This window comes from Seriola lalandi, unplaced genomic scaffold (assembly GCF_002814215.2).
Source record: "Seriola lalandi dorsalis isolate HSWRI2012SDOR001 ecotype SW California unplaced genomic scaffold, Sedor1 jcf7180002054570, whole genome shotgun sequence".
Taxonomy (NCBI): Eukaryota; Metazoa; Chordata; class Actinopteri; order Carangiformes; family Carangidae; genus Seriola; species Seriola lalandi.
Genome location: NW_019525123.1, coordinates 4,343,631 through 4,359,662, shown reverse-complemented (window position 1 = coordinate 4,359,662; position 16,032 = coordinate 4,343,631). Strand labels below are relative to the sequence as shown.

The 16,032-nt window shown below is 39.5% G+C and overlaps 1 protein-coding gene across 1 annotated transcript in view; it reads left to right on the top strand.

Annotated features, from left to right (window-relative positions):
- Positions 1-16,032, top strand: part of ctnnd2a (catenin (cadherin-associated protein), delta 2a) — a 280,447-nt gene that overhangs the window by 152,534 nt on the left and 111,881 nt on the right. Inside the window, exon 12 of the mRNA XM_087176831.1 lies at positions 10,282-10,585. Within this exon, the coding sequence (XP_087032957.1) occupies positions 10,282-10,585 (304 nt within the window). The remainder of the gene's footprint in view (positions 1-10,281; positions 10,586-16,032) is intronic.

Below are 16,032 nucleotides of genomic sequence, written 5' to 3'. Positions count from 1 at the left end.
TCTTTCATGCCCTCCCCTTTTCTTCCTCGATCTCCTTTTCCTCTGACCTTCCCTCCTTGTTCTCTTCTTTATTTCCTCCCCTCCTGGCTTTGTTCTTACTTTGTACCTTCCGTCTTCATGTCATGAAAGCTATCTTAGCTTGTATTAATAACTGTGACCACTGGGAATAACAGTGACTCTAAATGGATGTGGCACTTTTTCTCTTTAATAGCTTAACATCACACCTGCATGTAGCTCAGGTGGTGACAGTGAGAATGGGTAGATCCACTGCCATGGCTATTTGTCAAGTGCATCTAGTAACCAGGTTGAGCTACTGCTGCTGATAAGGGGTATTATGTAGTTTAACATTGCTCCCTGCAGTATCTTTGGGGGAGACAGACACTATTTCTTCAGGAATCAGCAATCACTGAGCCATGGTGAAAACATGAAGTGTCCTTAGGCAAGATACTGAACCCCACATTGACCCTGGTGGCTGTTCCATCAGTGCATGAATGTGCATATGGGTGCGATGTATGAATGTGTGAGTGTATGGGTAAAGCACCTTGAGTCACCTTGGTCAGTAAGACTAGAAAAGTGCTATATAAGTGCAAGTCCATTTACCAGACAGTGGTTTCCTACATCCACATCCGCTAAGAGAGTCATCTTGGTTATTTTAAGCTTTGTACATGATATACATCAAACTCACACAGTCAGACACACTCAGTACAAGTACAAGTATGTTATTAGGAGTTTTTTCAGGGTGCATTTTCACACAGAAGCCAAATGCACACTTAATTTATGTAATTGTTATGTAAATGTTTATCTAATTTATGTAAGTGAAATGTAATGTGTCCAATTGCTGGTTTTTCATTTTATGTCTGTGTAAGTTCTTGGTTTACTTTTGGGCAGTTGCAGTGCAGCTTCTGCCACAGTCTCAATTGCATTGTTCTGTTATCTGACTCCTCTTTTTTTAAATGAATAATGATGTTTTTGATCACATGGTGTTTTTTTTTTTCCTCTCAGTTTTTTGATAAATGCAGTAAGGCTATGGTGTTGTAAGAATCACAGAAAATTCAAACACACCTTTATACACACACTTCCTCATTAGCTTTCTGCAATTATTCATGCAGTTCCCAGGACAAGGGATCAACTCCGTTACATAAGCGCAACAGTGTGTGATTGTGTGTGTGTGTGTGTGTGTGTGCATTATGATGTTTCTCGAAACTAAAGTGGGATTATTTTTGCTTGAAGTTGCAGCTCTACAGCACAGCTCCCTTTCACTAGTGTGAATATGCACACACATGCACAGTAGAAAGGAGAGAAAGGAATATGAGGAAGGCTTTGCATCAAACCATTAAGCCAATCTGCTTTCTCCTTTAAATCTGTTGTGCACCCTCTGTAATGAGATCTGATATCCTAATGAGGGGGACAGAACAGAAAGTGTATTGGGAGAGAGTGATGAGAGAGTGAAAACAAGCCCAATGGAGGAAGGAGGACTGGGTAAAGATGAAGAGGACTGGAGAGAGAGAGTGCAGTTGATCTGCGTCTTCTAACCAGAAGGCAGGAAAAGTTCAGGGCACCTCTTAAATAGAGAAAGTGACATATCTTTGAAAAGAAAAAGGAGAAAGGAAAAGCTCACTTTCATCTTGCACATGTCCTCCAGTGACCAAATGAGGTTTATAATACTAAGCATAGTCACTTGGGCTGTGTGTGAGTGTGTGTGTTTGTGTGTGTGTGTGTGTGTGTGTGTGTGTGTGTGTGTGTGTGTGTGTATGTGTGTGTATTTTATGCAGTTATATTGGTATAGATTTAAAAATTGGACATTAAACATGTAGATATTATTTGTAGCTTTTTGTATATATACCCACATATGTGCATACGCTCTTCTACAGCCTTTAGCTACATGCCACAGCATACTGTATGCTTAGATTTACTGTCATAAAATATACAGTATATATTATGATACCACTCTATGGCTCTAATCCAAAGAAAGTAAAAATTATCATTCCAACAAATAAGTTATTTTGTAATCTGATGTTGTGTAAATTCATTTGCATACAAAGATAATTTTACTTTTGCCTCTAAGATTTGATAATTTACAGATAAATCTAACAAACAAGGCAGGTGGTACTTCTTTTAATTTCTTAATTAGTAGTTAACAGCTTTGATTTGTCGTGGTTTCATATTTTCTGGATATAGAGGAAGGAGGTGTTAGCTGCATAAGCCTCACAAACATTTGCTCAGAGATTTAAAACTCTATATTTATGGCTGCACCTGGTAGAGTAGGATTGGAGGTGCAGTAAACTGTGATTTGTATGTAGATATATCACCAGTAAATAAATGTGAATAAGTAAATAAATAAGGATTTGAATGACAAAATACTTGAATGAAACATTTTGATTTTGTGATTACATTTTCCAACCAGTATATAGAGGCACATTAACTATTATTTACTAATTACAAATCATAACAGTAACACCAGCATTGGTTGATTGTTTCCGGCCTGATAGACTGTCACCTGGTATGTGTGAACATTTGAAATTGTCTGGTCTCAAGAGACCTGAATCACCACTTCTGTTTCAATTAGAGCCTGGTAAAACCTCAGTGCAGGATTCTAAAGCACCGCAGCATTGTTAGACCTTTTGGCTTAAGCATCTCCCCAGTCACTTTAGTGTGTCACTCACCAGGCTCCCTCTGTTGCAAGGTTAGATTAGGTTTGTTTGGCCAGGATCAATTTCAGCTTGGCCTCTGATCCTGCTGGTCTTTTAATGAACTTGCTGTCTTTTGAACACCAGTAAAAACAGAATGAAGAATGAATTTGAACTTAATTATAAGGTGTTGTTTATTCCACCATGAAAAAATTTATGCTCATTAAATGTCCACTTTATGACTATCACTCAGCTGCTAGCTCTTAATTTAGAGACAATGTTTACTCCAAGTTTAATTGAGGAAGGAAACCAAAATCTAGTAAGGAAAGATGGGAGAAAAGGGGAGCATAAACTGATTTATTTTTTTGCATTTTCAGATGAAATTTCTCTGCAGTAATCTGTTTTCGAACAGATGAACTGAACTGTGACATGAAATGCAACTATGACCCATAGCACTATTCAATTTAGTGGACAACAATTTAGTTGAAACCATGTGGTCTATATCGTGGCTTAAAGCTGTACAGTATTTACAGGGAGTTTTTGCTGAAGCCTCAGAAAGCTTTAATTACCAGCTCAAAGCTGACTTACTCTATAGATCAGCACAAATTCTTTCCCTTGTGAAAACATATGGCAGTTCCTAAATATGAGTTTTATGTGAAGTTGATGTTAGTTTCTCAAAACACCCTCTCACAAACATACACCATAAACCTTATCAGAAGGTTTGTATTCATAGGCATACGCACGGTATTGGCCACAAATACTGTTCATACAAATGTGGTGTAATAACACAAAAAAACGCATATCCGACTTGTGCCCCGTGTTATCTCAGTTTACATGATTAGCATATTCTCTGCTTTATCAGCAATAATAAATTCATAACCGTAGAAGGAAACTTTCATTTGTTTTTGTCCTCAGAGACCACACAGAAGTCAGCACAACAACAGCATTGACTACCCTCATCAAATGAAAAGAAATGTTCATGTCTGCTGTTTAAAATGTGTTTATGTTTCTGTGCTGGTGACAATAAGTATGTTCTCAGATTTGGTTCCGTCTGTTCATCCCTTTTCTTGTGAATGAGATATCTCAGGAACACCTACACGGAATATCATCAAATTTGGCTCAAACGTCCACTATGACTCAAGGATGAACTAATTAGAATTTGATGGTCAAAGGTCAAAAGTTAATGTGACCTCATCAAACACATTTTCGACAATAACTCAAGAATTCATACTGATTACAACAACGTTTCACACAAATGTCTGATAGGATAAAATGATGATTTTCAACTTCACTGTGACATCATAATGTACTGCAAAAACACTTTATAGGGGAGATTGTGACCATATTTCATATTTGGTCAGACACTGAACAGGTGACACTAATCTTGGGTGCCCACCTTGAAACTGTGATGATTGTACAGATCTTCTGTGCCTGGATGTAAACTACGACTTGACTGGTTTGCGGAGGTATACAACCGTGAGGATTTAAATCTAGTTTATTCATTAATTGATTCACAGTTTATTGTTTATTACCTCTGTGTTGGTGCTTTTTCTGCATATTGGCATACTGTAAATAAATGTAAAAAGCCAGGCCTCACAATGGTTTCATTTGTATCAATAATCCCTCTGAGAAAGGTTTGAAAAGAACATTTTAGCTTCTTCTTCTTTTCTCACTAATCTATTTCACTGTCCCTGCATCAATGAGACTGAATTAAACTCAAACATATGTATGTATACCACTATCAGTATATATACCAGTAAGTCATGATCAAGTTAAGTATGATATAAAACCATTTTCTGATCCATTTATCTTATTCAAGGTCATGGGGTGCTGGAGCTTATTTCAGCACACAGTGGGTGAGAGGCAGAGTACACACGGGAAAGGAAATTCACTTTTCGACTTTGTGATAAACAGTGTCCAATGCAGCTAACCTGCATAGAAAAAGGAGCCCCTGGAGGAAACAAATATGAACACAAGGGAAATGCAAAATCAATGCAGAAAGGTTCTAGCTGTCAGATTTGAAACCTTGCTGTGAGGTCTCAGTGCTAACAACTGAGCCACTGTTGTGTAGTTACGATGAGCCGTAAATAGCAACATGATGCAAATGATCGGTACTGTCTTGTTTGTCCTGTCATTCTCAGATATTTGACAATATTAAGAACACTAGAATGTACTTTTCAATAGAGTCCTAGTTCTCTCTATTCTGTATACATCTATCACAACAAAGTAATTCAAAGTGCTACATTAGACATAAGATGGCACTGAGACAAGGTGTGAAAGAAACAAGAGCCAATTTGCAAAAGAAATTATTAATAATAATAATAATAATAATGACTATTTATATAGTACTTATCAAAATAATAGATTACAAAGTGCTTCACAAGGATAAAATAACTCACTGCAACAGGCTGCATTGGCAACAGTCCGTGACTGACTGACTGACTGAGTGATAGAATTGACTGATCATAGTTCCACCATTGGTCAGCCAAATGCCATGTGACTGCGCTGGTCGTACCTCTTTCAAGATGAATTGGTGCAAAGAATTTCTATAAGGGGGCGTTTACAGCCTGCAGTGTTGCCAATTTTGTGCATTTGTCACTAGATTTCTCATTTATTCTAAAAAAAAAAAAAAAGCACCAAATCTAGCACAAAATGCATTAAGTTGGACAATCCTTGGCTACTAAGAGAGTTAGAGAGAGTGGCTGAGAGGCAGAGAAGAACTGTCTTACCCAGGTGGAGGCTGTGCGCTGTGTGAGAGACAAAATAAGAAAGATATTCTGTCACTTCAAATCTCATTGATTTACAAGTACATATACGTGAAATCACACATCAGTCTTTGTGTTTAATTTATGTGTTTGGTGAGTTTGTCAGACAACACTGCCATTATAAAATCAGGATTTTAGCAGTGTAGAGCAGCAGCATGGATGTTAAGATGTAGTCTGAATGGCCTACATTTCAGTCCCTATTTCAAAAATGTTCCACTCTGACAATATAAACAGAAAAACTTGTAAATGAGATCAGCTATATGAGGGTATATGTGAGCACTGAGAGTAGGAGATAGTTTTCAACTATACATCCTTAATTTTGCACCATACTTGCTCCAGCCATATACTAGGTTTTAAACCAGTCTTGGTTTAACACACATGAGTGTGTCCCATGCAGTGGCCGTATGCCTTGTGTAAATGGAGCACCCTTCACTTGGAAAGACAAGAAATTCATCTATTTTATGACTTTCACTATTGTCCTTCCACAACATGAACATTTAGCAGTAGCCATTGGCCTGGAGCCTCAGCTCTGACTAAGTAGCATTCTTGGAGAAAGACATGGCACCTTGATACAAGTGTCCTACAGCTCCCACACTGTAAAATGTTGTAGACTTGATACTGAAAGTGCAAAAAAGAGCATTTGTGTGTGTGTGTGTGTGTGTGTGTGTGTGTGTGTGTGTGTGTGTGTGTGTGTGTGGTGTTCTCAAGAGCTTCCAGCTCAGGAACATCAAGAGCTGTGCGTTGGCCAGCAGGCTCTCCCAGGGATAAACAGAGGGAGAAACTAATCCTTACTCTCCTCCACATCCAAACCGTGTGTGTGTGTTGTGGGTCTCTGTGTTTGTGAATGCATTCTTCATTCATGGCCGCTGTAGGCAAGGTTGTGTGTGCATGCTGTTGACCTTAAAGCATGAGAAAAAGATGTGTTACAGGCATACATGTCTAGTCCATGTCTATCACTTGCATATTTAGAAATCCATGTTTGTGTGCTTGTGCATGTCTGTGTGAGTGTGTGCATGTGTGAGAGATAGAGACTGTACTGAGGGGTTTTGTGTAATCGTTCTGAGCACTGAAGCGTGTCGGGAGAAAGGACATGTCCTCAGCTCTGATCACATAGTCTACTACAACCACAATAGAGGGAGAGGGGGAGAGAAAAGGGTGTTAGGGGAAGAAAGGGAGAGAAAAACATGAAATGAATGGATGATGGAGGAAGGATGACAGACAAAAAAATGAGAGCGAGTGAACTACAGCAAGAGAGGGGGTGCAAAGCTATGATTTCAAAAGAGATGGGTGAGAAGAAATGACGGATGGAGGCATGGACGAAGAGGGACAGATCTAGAGGAAGATGGAAAGAAGAAAAGAAAGAGGAGAAAGGGCAAGGGAGTGATGGAAAAAAAGAGAGTGACAGAGACAGAGTGGGATTGAAAGAAATGGAGGCAGAGATGAAAGAATGAGAAGGGGGGATGGACATGGTATGCTCAGAGGATTGTTTGATCCCCCTCTAATTTTTTTCCACCCCACTCTCTCTCTCCCTCCCTGTTTTCCTCCATCTCTTGCACATTCAGCTGGGGCTCCCTTGTCTCAGCAGCGCAAAGAAAAAAAAGTCAGCCCCACTGTAAGCTAGTCGGCCCCTCAACTGGCTGGCTAATTGCAGAGGTATCACTGTGTCAAATGACTAATAGAGTTTCCCTTCCCATCGCTAATCTGCCAGCAGGAGCACAGCCGTGATTTGTTTACTCTACGCCGAAGCAAGGGAATACAAAGACACACCTGCCCTTTTATTTCCTCTCAAACAACAATTTCACACCACCAGTGCGTTAGGTGAGAGAGGTGTTAGTGGAGTGCGTGTGTGTGTGCGTTTGTGTGCGTTTGTGTGCGTTTGTGCACACATGGCACATTTCGTGATTTGTTTAATATTCCGTGACACAGTGAGTTTGTCATGTGCTGTACTTTATCAAACACACACCCTCTCACACACATCTATACATAAGTTTGTCTAACTATACTTGTGAGGACCTTTCATTTCCGTGTTTATTCTGTAACCCTGAACCTAAACCTTAACTTTCAATTACATGCTTCACTTTAAATTTAAATCTAATTATAATCTTAAATTGAAGTCTTAACTTCTTAAACTGCTTAATTAGCGGTCAAAATGTCTCCGAAAGTCTTAAACCTGGTTTTCACAAGGACAGGAATACAAGAATACACACACAATTCATACACAATGACACATATACCTGCATAAACAGGAATCAACATGTGGATTTTTGCCAGGCAATGATGGCCCCAAAGGTCAAGTCATCAGTCAGAGCCCACCATTACCATAACAAATGATAAATTCAGGAACACTTATGTACTTAAGGCAGGGGAAGCAGATAGGGAGAGCAGACAGAAAGATTGAGAGAAGGAGAAAATGCAAAGCATAAAGAGGCATGGGGAAGCTGAATACAGAGTAACAAAATGTATAAACAAAAGCACAGGCTAAAACAGTAATTTGGCATGACACCTTTTGGGGATTTCACTTTCTTCATGTTCCTTAACATCTTTCTTTACTTGTGCTACCTTTCCTTTTACCTTCCTTTTTCAGCCTCTTCCCAAGGACATACCCATTCAGTGGTCTCAGCCCAGGCTATAAAAATAATTTGACAGGCCATTTTTTGGGTTTTCTGTCTCTCTTCCATTCACTGTTCTCCCACCGCCTCCTTTGCAGTAAGGTTCATCCTATTTGGGTGCCAAGCCTCTCAGTAAGCGCACACTGATATTGTGCACTAGTAGCCTGAAGCTTCAGCTACTAATGAGACGTTCAGAAAGACAGACACACCACAGACACCATTTAAAGAGTAGAAGGAAAGACTGGGATTTGCTTCTCATGAGAGTAACTCTGCTTCATTACCCATCTATACCCTCTTTTGTGTGGCTCTACTGTCTCCCCCTTCATCGCCTCTTTTTTCCTCCCTCTTCCCTTTGGTTTGGCTCTTCTCTAAACTGCAGCCCCATCTCTCATCCCTCAGCTGTTTCTCTCTGTTTCCCAGGCTCGCTCACTGTTTCTCTTTTCCTGCCCAATTCTTTGGATCTTTGTCAAATTTGGGGCATCAGCAGAAGAGCTCACACAGCCTTTAGCCTCATGAGCATTGCATGGCAGAGTCTGAATCTTGAATTTTTCACTGTCTGTCTGGTTAAGGATTTTTGCTAACCTGATTTTAGAGTTAGGAAATCAAAATATGCTAATATGGTTACATCATCCAAAAGGTTCCTTGTGCCTCCAACTAATGGAGTTTACCAGAGTTGGTGCAAAGAATTTGAATAAGAGCTTTGGAAAATCTGCTTCATATACTGTGTGTGTGTGTGTGTGTGTGTGTGTGTGTGAAGGTCAAGTAAATGCCACCACTCAAGACAGCGCTAAAGAGCAAGTTTGTTGATCACATAACAATGAGAGACTCAACCTCAGCATACACACATTCAAACATCCTCTATTCCTTCATCAATTTAGTGCAGGGGCTTATGTCATGTGTAAATATGTGTGTTTATATGTGTTCCCTGTTACGTGTAGATGAGATGAATGGGTGTGTGTTGTAGTTTGTGTACATTTTCCCATCCAGACATTATTTTTAAAGGCTTATTCTATTTTAGTAGGAGGTTCATTGACTTGTGTTAAAGCCCTAGTCAATCACATGGCCATGTATTGATCTCAAGGCTCTGTGATTTATTGCATATTCCTTGAAGAATGCATTTATGGTGTTTTTGCGTGGTTGTACATGTGTGTTTCTGTGTACACACAGGGTTCTAATGACAGATGCAACACACACATACACACACACATACACAAACACATACACAGACACACACACATCATCTGTCTCAGCTTTTTTACAGCCAGAGAAATGAGGCTCCCAGACACACATTAACACCTTGATATATCACTGATCCAACACTACCAACACGATGGGGAAGGAAGGTGACAGCTACTGTGCCCCTGCAGGTTTCTCATATCCCTGAGCAAATCCCGATGTAATTTCCATCTCACTCAAATGAAAAATAGTTTGTTTTTTTATTTTATGTATTTTTTGTCCTTATTGCTCACCAGGCAGATTGTACAGAAAAAGAAGGTTCTGCAATTGTCTGCTAGCTACTTGCAAACAGGCTCACAAGCAAAGTTTCCATTTTTCATTGTTTGGAAATAACAGGCTGATGAGTCATTGGGTGCAGCTAACACTGTTAGCTAACACTGTTAGCTTTGTCACCCAATGACAATGTTTGCAAACCCTTAGTGTTGTGTAGAGTGCTGTTAAAGTCAAAGTTAAAGTTAAAGCTTTTTTAGGAGCTTACTGCACTTCATGTTTGAATAGAACTAAGGCAAAGTTGTAGTGAAGCATTTCTGTTAACTGTAGCCACTTTTTTGTTTATTTGCCTATGATTTGAAAAAAGATATATATATAGATTTGATACTCTAAAGAATAACTTTGCATTGTCAGTACATTTACAATGACAAAGTAGTTGACAGTTGATAATTCTATGTATTTTATATTTTCTGATTTTCTTCTCTGCAGTCATTAATACAATGTCAAAGTATCTGCAAAACTTTTGTCAATATTTTTCTCTTTTCTCTCTTCAATCCATCTCTCTGTTGAACATTGTTCCTTTTTAATCCTGGGCATGTGGCCAATATTTATCCATCCATATGGAGACACGCTCCTCTTTTTCCAACAACCCTCTGTTTCTGCCTCTCTCCTCTCCTCTCCTTTCCCTTTTTCACCTCCTCTCCACAACTCCTCTCATTTTCCTTTGTCCTCTCCCTCCATTCTCTCCTCTTCTCCTCTGCCCTGCAGACCTGACCCAGTGTGTCCATGACCAGGTCCTAAGTTATGTCCTCTGTCCCTACTTTCCTACCATAGCTCCCTCCTCCCCTGGTGTCGACTCCGCCCCTTTGCAGCGTACAGGAAGTCACGGCACAGGGACGGGAAACTACAGCCGAGGCGGGAACAACTATGCCACAGTGGGACCAGGCTACACCTCAAGTGGAAGTGGTGGAGGCGGAGATGTGTATGGCTCTGATCCCTATGTGGCGGACCCCTACCGCACCCTGCAGTACTGCCCCTCGGTGGTTGAATCGCCCTACAGCAAGTCTGGACCAGCCCTGCCACCTGAAGGCAGCCTGCAGCGTTCACCTTCTATCGACTCTATTCAGAAAGACCCAAGGTAGAATGAAAGGGATGTTTGTACTGTGTGTGTCTTGTGTGTGCATGAGTATGTGTGTACCTGTGTTTTGTGGGATTCATTGGACAACAAGGTATGAAAGATCATGGGGCAAAGGATGCTTTAGGGCACTTGGAAGGACAAGTGTGACAAACAATCGGGGCGCCCCGGTGGCTCACATGCTAGAGCACGTACCACAAAGGTTTGGTCCTAATTGTGACAAATAATCCATGTGTTGGTGAACGAAAGGACTTAATAAGTAACAGTGACACTCACACATTAACTTGTATTACTATATTTATGAGGACATTGCATTGGATTTGTTCCCTGGAGGCTTGCCATAAAATTATTCCTAAACTACACTGTTTTAATCCGTGACACATACACATATATGACATACACATACACACATACACATACACATATATGACATACATATACACATATATGACGTACATATACATACATATAATTTATTTACTTTATAAGTATTTAAACATCACTATTTGGTTTTGTTTATGAAAACTTGTAGTCTTATTTGTCATGTCACTACTAAGAAGGACAGATCTATGGATGCCACTCACTCACCACCACACTCCACCAGGTTCTTCCAAGGCTCTCAGACTGACAACAGCACTGCATTAAAAAATGCAGGCAACTACGTTGGTTTGGGTGTGTTGTTCAGGTCCAGGGGTGAGGATGAAATGCAATGCAGCAAAGCATTAACTAATACATTCATGAGTGTGAAGGTGTATCAGATACCAAAACACTGTACAGTGATTTATAATACTTTGAGGAAGGATTTTCCAACTCTCAAAAGTTCACATCAACAACAATCATTTTATCTACAAGACAATCATGAGGTAACCAGTGGGATTGCCCTGTTAACCTTCCAAAGTAATTTACCAGGAAAGTGTGCTTGCATAGATTTCATTGACTCAATCAGTTGGCGGATAATGTCGTGTTACCTTGCAACAAAAACTGAGCCAGGTTCAACTATTTTGCCAGATGACTGTCTATTTTTTTCTGAGCCCTCTGCTTTGGACCACTGCTGAGCCAATGCAGTGGCCTCACTGAAGTAAATAAGGGTTTTTTTAAACATAGTGATAATGTTGGTTATAACGCAGCTTTATTCCCATCATTACTAGTCCTATGCAGAGTTACATCATATGTGTAAAGAAAAAACAAGTACAAAGACAGTGTTACTCCAGTCACACGCCAGTTGCTTCAGAAGCTCTATTTCACCTCCCTCTGTGTCAAGCTGTGTGTAAAAAGAGTCCTACTGGGCTGTGATCACTTCCATCCTCTTGTCTCCGCAATTAAGCAAAGCTCATTCTCCCTATTTATTTATATATATTTCACAGGACTCTTGATGTATAATTCCTTTAATTACAGAGCAGGAGGGACTGAGACGTGTGTGGATCAAGTCCCACCAGCAACTGTCAATCACAGGACAGGGAGGCAGATAAAGTGAGTAAGAGAGAAAGAAAGAATGGTAGAGAGACACTGTGAAAGAGATGAAAGAATAAGAAAATGAGGGTTAGGGTTATGAGAATGAGAAAATTATTTTAAAAACAAAGCCAAAGAAAGTAAAGAAAGAGAAAGAACAATTGAATGACATGTGCACAGTCTTTATCGACTACTCAAAGCTCTTTATACAACATGCCACATTCACTCATACTCACACATACTGATGGCACACAGCCTCCTCAAGATTCTTCAGTCTTGTGAGTGAGGCAATGTTGGTTTATTACTAATGTACTCTGATTGATGGGCCAAGGACAGTGTTTCACCCAAACACAAATTATTTCTAATGTTCCCAATATGTGAAAATAATTTATAGGTTGAATTTAATTTTGCAAATGAGACAGAATTCCTAAAATGTATATTTTATCTGGTTAGTTATGACTGTGTAAAATAAACAGTGACTCAGAATTATGGAAGACCAAGCCTTTTTGGCTGGACTGCAACAGCAGGGCAGCCTTGTAATTGCAAATGTCCTTGACTGACTGACTGACTGACTGACTGACTGACTGACTGATAGAGTTGAGAGTTCTTATTTCTATCATAGGCTAACCAAATGCCATGTGAATGAGCTGGAGTTTTCCCATTGCCCGTTGCTCCTTCAAAATGAATTGGTGCTAACAGGTTCAATTAGTGGGTCCTTTATAGCCTGCAGGGTTACTAACTTAATGCATTTTTCGCTAGATTTAGAGACTAGCAATCTAGCAACAGATCTACCCAGACAGAGGCTGTGCACTGTGTGTGAGACAAAATAAGGAAGATATTCTGTCACTTCTAACACTGAATGATCATTTTACAAGTAAATATAGCCAAAATCGTGTTTGGTGATTTTGTCAAATGACGTTATAATTATAAAATCAGGAATTTAGTAGATGGAGAGAAGCAGCTTGGAAATACAGTAGCTTGAAAGTTAACATGTAGTCTTAATGGAGCATGTTTCAGTCACTATTTCAAACTTGTTCCGTTGTCTGACAACAGAAACAGAAAAACATGTAAATAAGAACAGCTTTATTGGGAATTCAGTTGTATTAAAATACTACATATGTGAGCACAGTGAGCAGGAGAGAATAGGACATGATGATATCAGTTGTTTACAGCGGTTCCACAACAATATTCATCTAGGTCCTCAATTGTGCGCATTTGTCCATATGCGTTCTAGCCATATACTAGGTATTGACTTAGTCTCATTCATATTCACATCAAGTTTGTGAACTCTTTGTTGCTTGCACTCTGTTGCAGTTTGCTTTCTGCACTTTGTTGTTTGTGTATAGACAGAAAGTTCTTCCTGAATTCAGGAAGAGGCAATGCACTAATATATGTTCTGTTTTCTATAAGGTTTATGCCAGCCAGTTTTGTGACGTAGTCACAGAACAACATAAGCAGTTGCAACAGTCGTTCGAAATAAGTTTCTCAAAGAGACGCTGTGACAAGGAGAAGCAAGAAGTGAGCACAGGTCACAAAAATGAGGAACAGTCTTAGTGTTTGCTGTAGCACACATATACATCTTCTAACTTCTAAAACTGAGTCTCTGCCGAGAATCTGGTTTAGTTTACTAACATACTCAGATGTACATAAACTATTATATTCCCTTAACTTTCAAGAAATGTTTATAATTGACCCATTGGAGTCATTAACACACTTACTCGTATGCACAAGTATACATAAGAGATCACTATGTTTCCCTTACTGCTTCGAGCCTTATATACTGTATGTGCATAGAAGCAGACATATATCTTGTTTTCCCTGCTTTTGCACTTTATTGTAGACAGTAAAATGCAGCTATTTCGTACACATCTTGAGAGCTCTGTTGTGTGTTGAGTGCCCCTTGTAGAGTTCAGTAAAACTTAATTTAATTAAAAGTTAAGACTACTTTAAGATCCGGACTGTAGTAGCTGGACCTTGATGGTGTTAAAATGCTTTAGACTCTATAGACTATTTGTTTTTGTGTTGAACAAGCTATGTAGAACCATAGAAAACCAAAGGGCATAAAACCTAGAGAACTGAACTTTCATATCAACAATATCCCAAATACTATATCCCTGTTAATATAACCAGATTATTCTGACATCAACTACAAAAAGAAAATTTACACAAACATTAAAACTCAAAATAAACATAAAAAGCACACACAAGATACGTTTTCTATATGTACTAATATTTTGTTGTGATTAATTTTGTAATTTATCATTGTAATTTAGTGATCTGAAGTCTTACATAGGCTCAGTCCAGGAATCAATTTCTGTTATGATCCTGTTGTCTTCTGCTATTCTTAACAGTTATGGTTTTAGACTTTACAAGATATTAATTCAGAAACCTTCATCTGCCAATTTAGTTTCTTCTGTTTTGCTTGAAGGTGAAATGTAATTAAATCCCTAAATTCAGATTTCAAACTTTCCAGGTGTGTGATCTGTTACTCTACATAATATCATTGAATGGTTACATTTGAAGTGTTACATTTCTCTTTGCCAAGAGGTTAAATAGCCTCCTGCTCAAACTTCACTCTCTCTCTTGCTCTAATTGGATCTAGTTTAGCTAACATGAAGTGCTAAATGAGTTAGCAGCTATTAGAGACAAGGAACACTCAGAGTGAGGGCAGAGGTTATGTCTGTGTGTTATTGTGTATGTGGGAGCATGCAGTGTCTGCTTAGGAGGAGATGTATTTTCTAAAATATAATTCATAAGCATATTCTGTACCCAACCTGTGTACCTTACTGTATAATGTGTGTGTGTGTGTGTGTGTGTGTGTGTGTGTGTGTGTGTGTGTGTGTGTGTGTGTGTGTGTTTGTGTGTGTGTGCATGGCTGCCAGTTACACAGTTGGAGACCAATACAGTTGCAGAAGAGTGAGCGTGATGGAGCAGAGGTGAGGACAGCGACACAAAGAGAAAAGTCAATAACCGCTAATGGATGGGAGTTAGAGAGAAGGGGGGGGGATTAGATAGATGAGGGGATGGGAGGGATGGAAGGAAGGACTGGTGAAGATGAAGCTGAAGGGAGGGAGGCAGAGGAACAGAGAAGAGGAGGAGCAGGAAAGAAAGGAGGCACACAAAGAGAGGTGGGTGGTAAATACATATAACGGGGGGAATTTGGTCAAAAGTGGAAGATAGATGGAAGGCAGGGCATAATGTAGATGAGTGTTACCCTTAATTGTTTTGCATGTGTGCTTTCCTTAAAGCTTTCTCAGTGAAAAGAGATTCCCACCCCCACTGAGTTTCCTGCTTAAATTGAATATTAGGAACAATGTAGGGCAAGATGATTATGAAGATGTTGAGCACAGACCTACGAGCCAATAAAGGATGGGGTGGTAAGAAAGGGAGGCAAAATCCATGAGGAAGGAAATGGAAAGGGAACTAGTAAAGAGGATAGGTGGAATCTTAAGTGAGGGTAGAAAGCACAGAGAGAGATTTTTGTAGGGAATACGGGAGACATACCTTGAGGGAACAAAGAAAGAAGAAAAAGAAAGGAGGGAGGGGATGATTGTAGACATAGGGCAGGTTTGTGAGGAAGAACTGGAGGGAGAGAGAGATGAACACAGGCTCAGGGAGGATGGGAGTCAGGGACCAAGGAGAGGGGGGTCAATGGTTACAAAGCTTGTAGAGGGCAACAGACATCATACAAGTAGAGTTACAGTGAATGAGGAGAATTCACAGGGTTGTAGAAATGAGGATTAACAAGAAAAAAAAAAGGAAAAGTTATTACATTGTGATCAAAAACTAGACTGCGGTATTGTTTCAACTGTGGGGGTGTGTGCTTGACTTATCTCACTACTTGATCAGTCGGAAATGGACACACAGCACTTAGTTCCAGATAAAATAAATCAAACTTGCCTCATTTACATTTTCTACATCAATCCCCCATTTATTCACCCAACAATAGTGGTTGTAATGTTAGTGATGTTTGATGTTAAAAATCTTCTGGTATAGTTGAA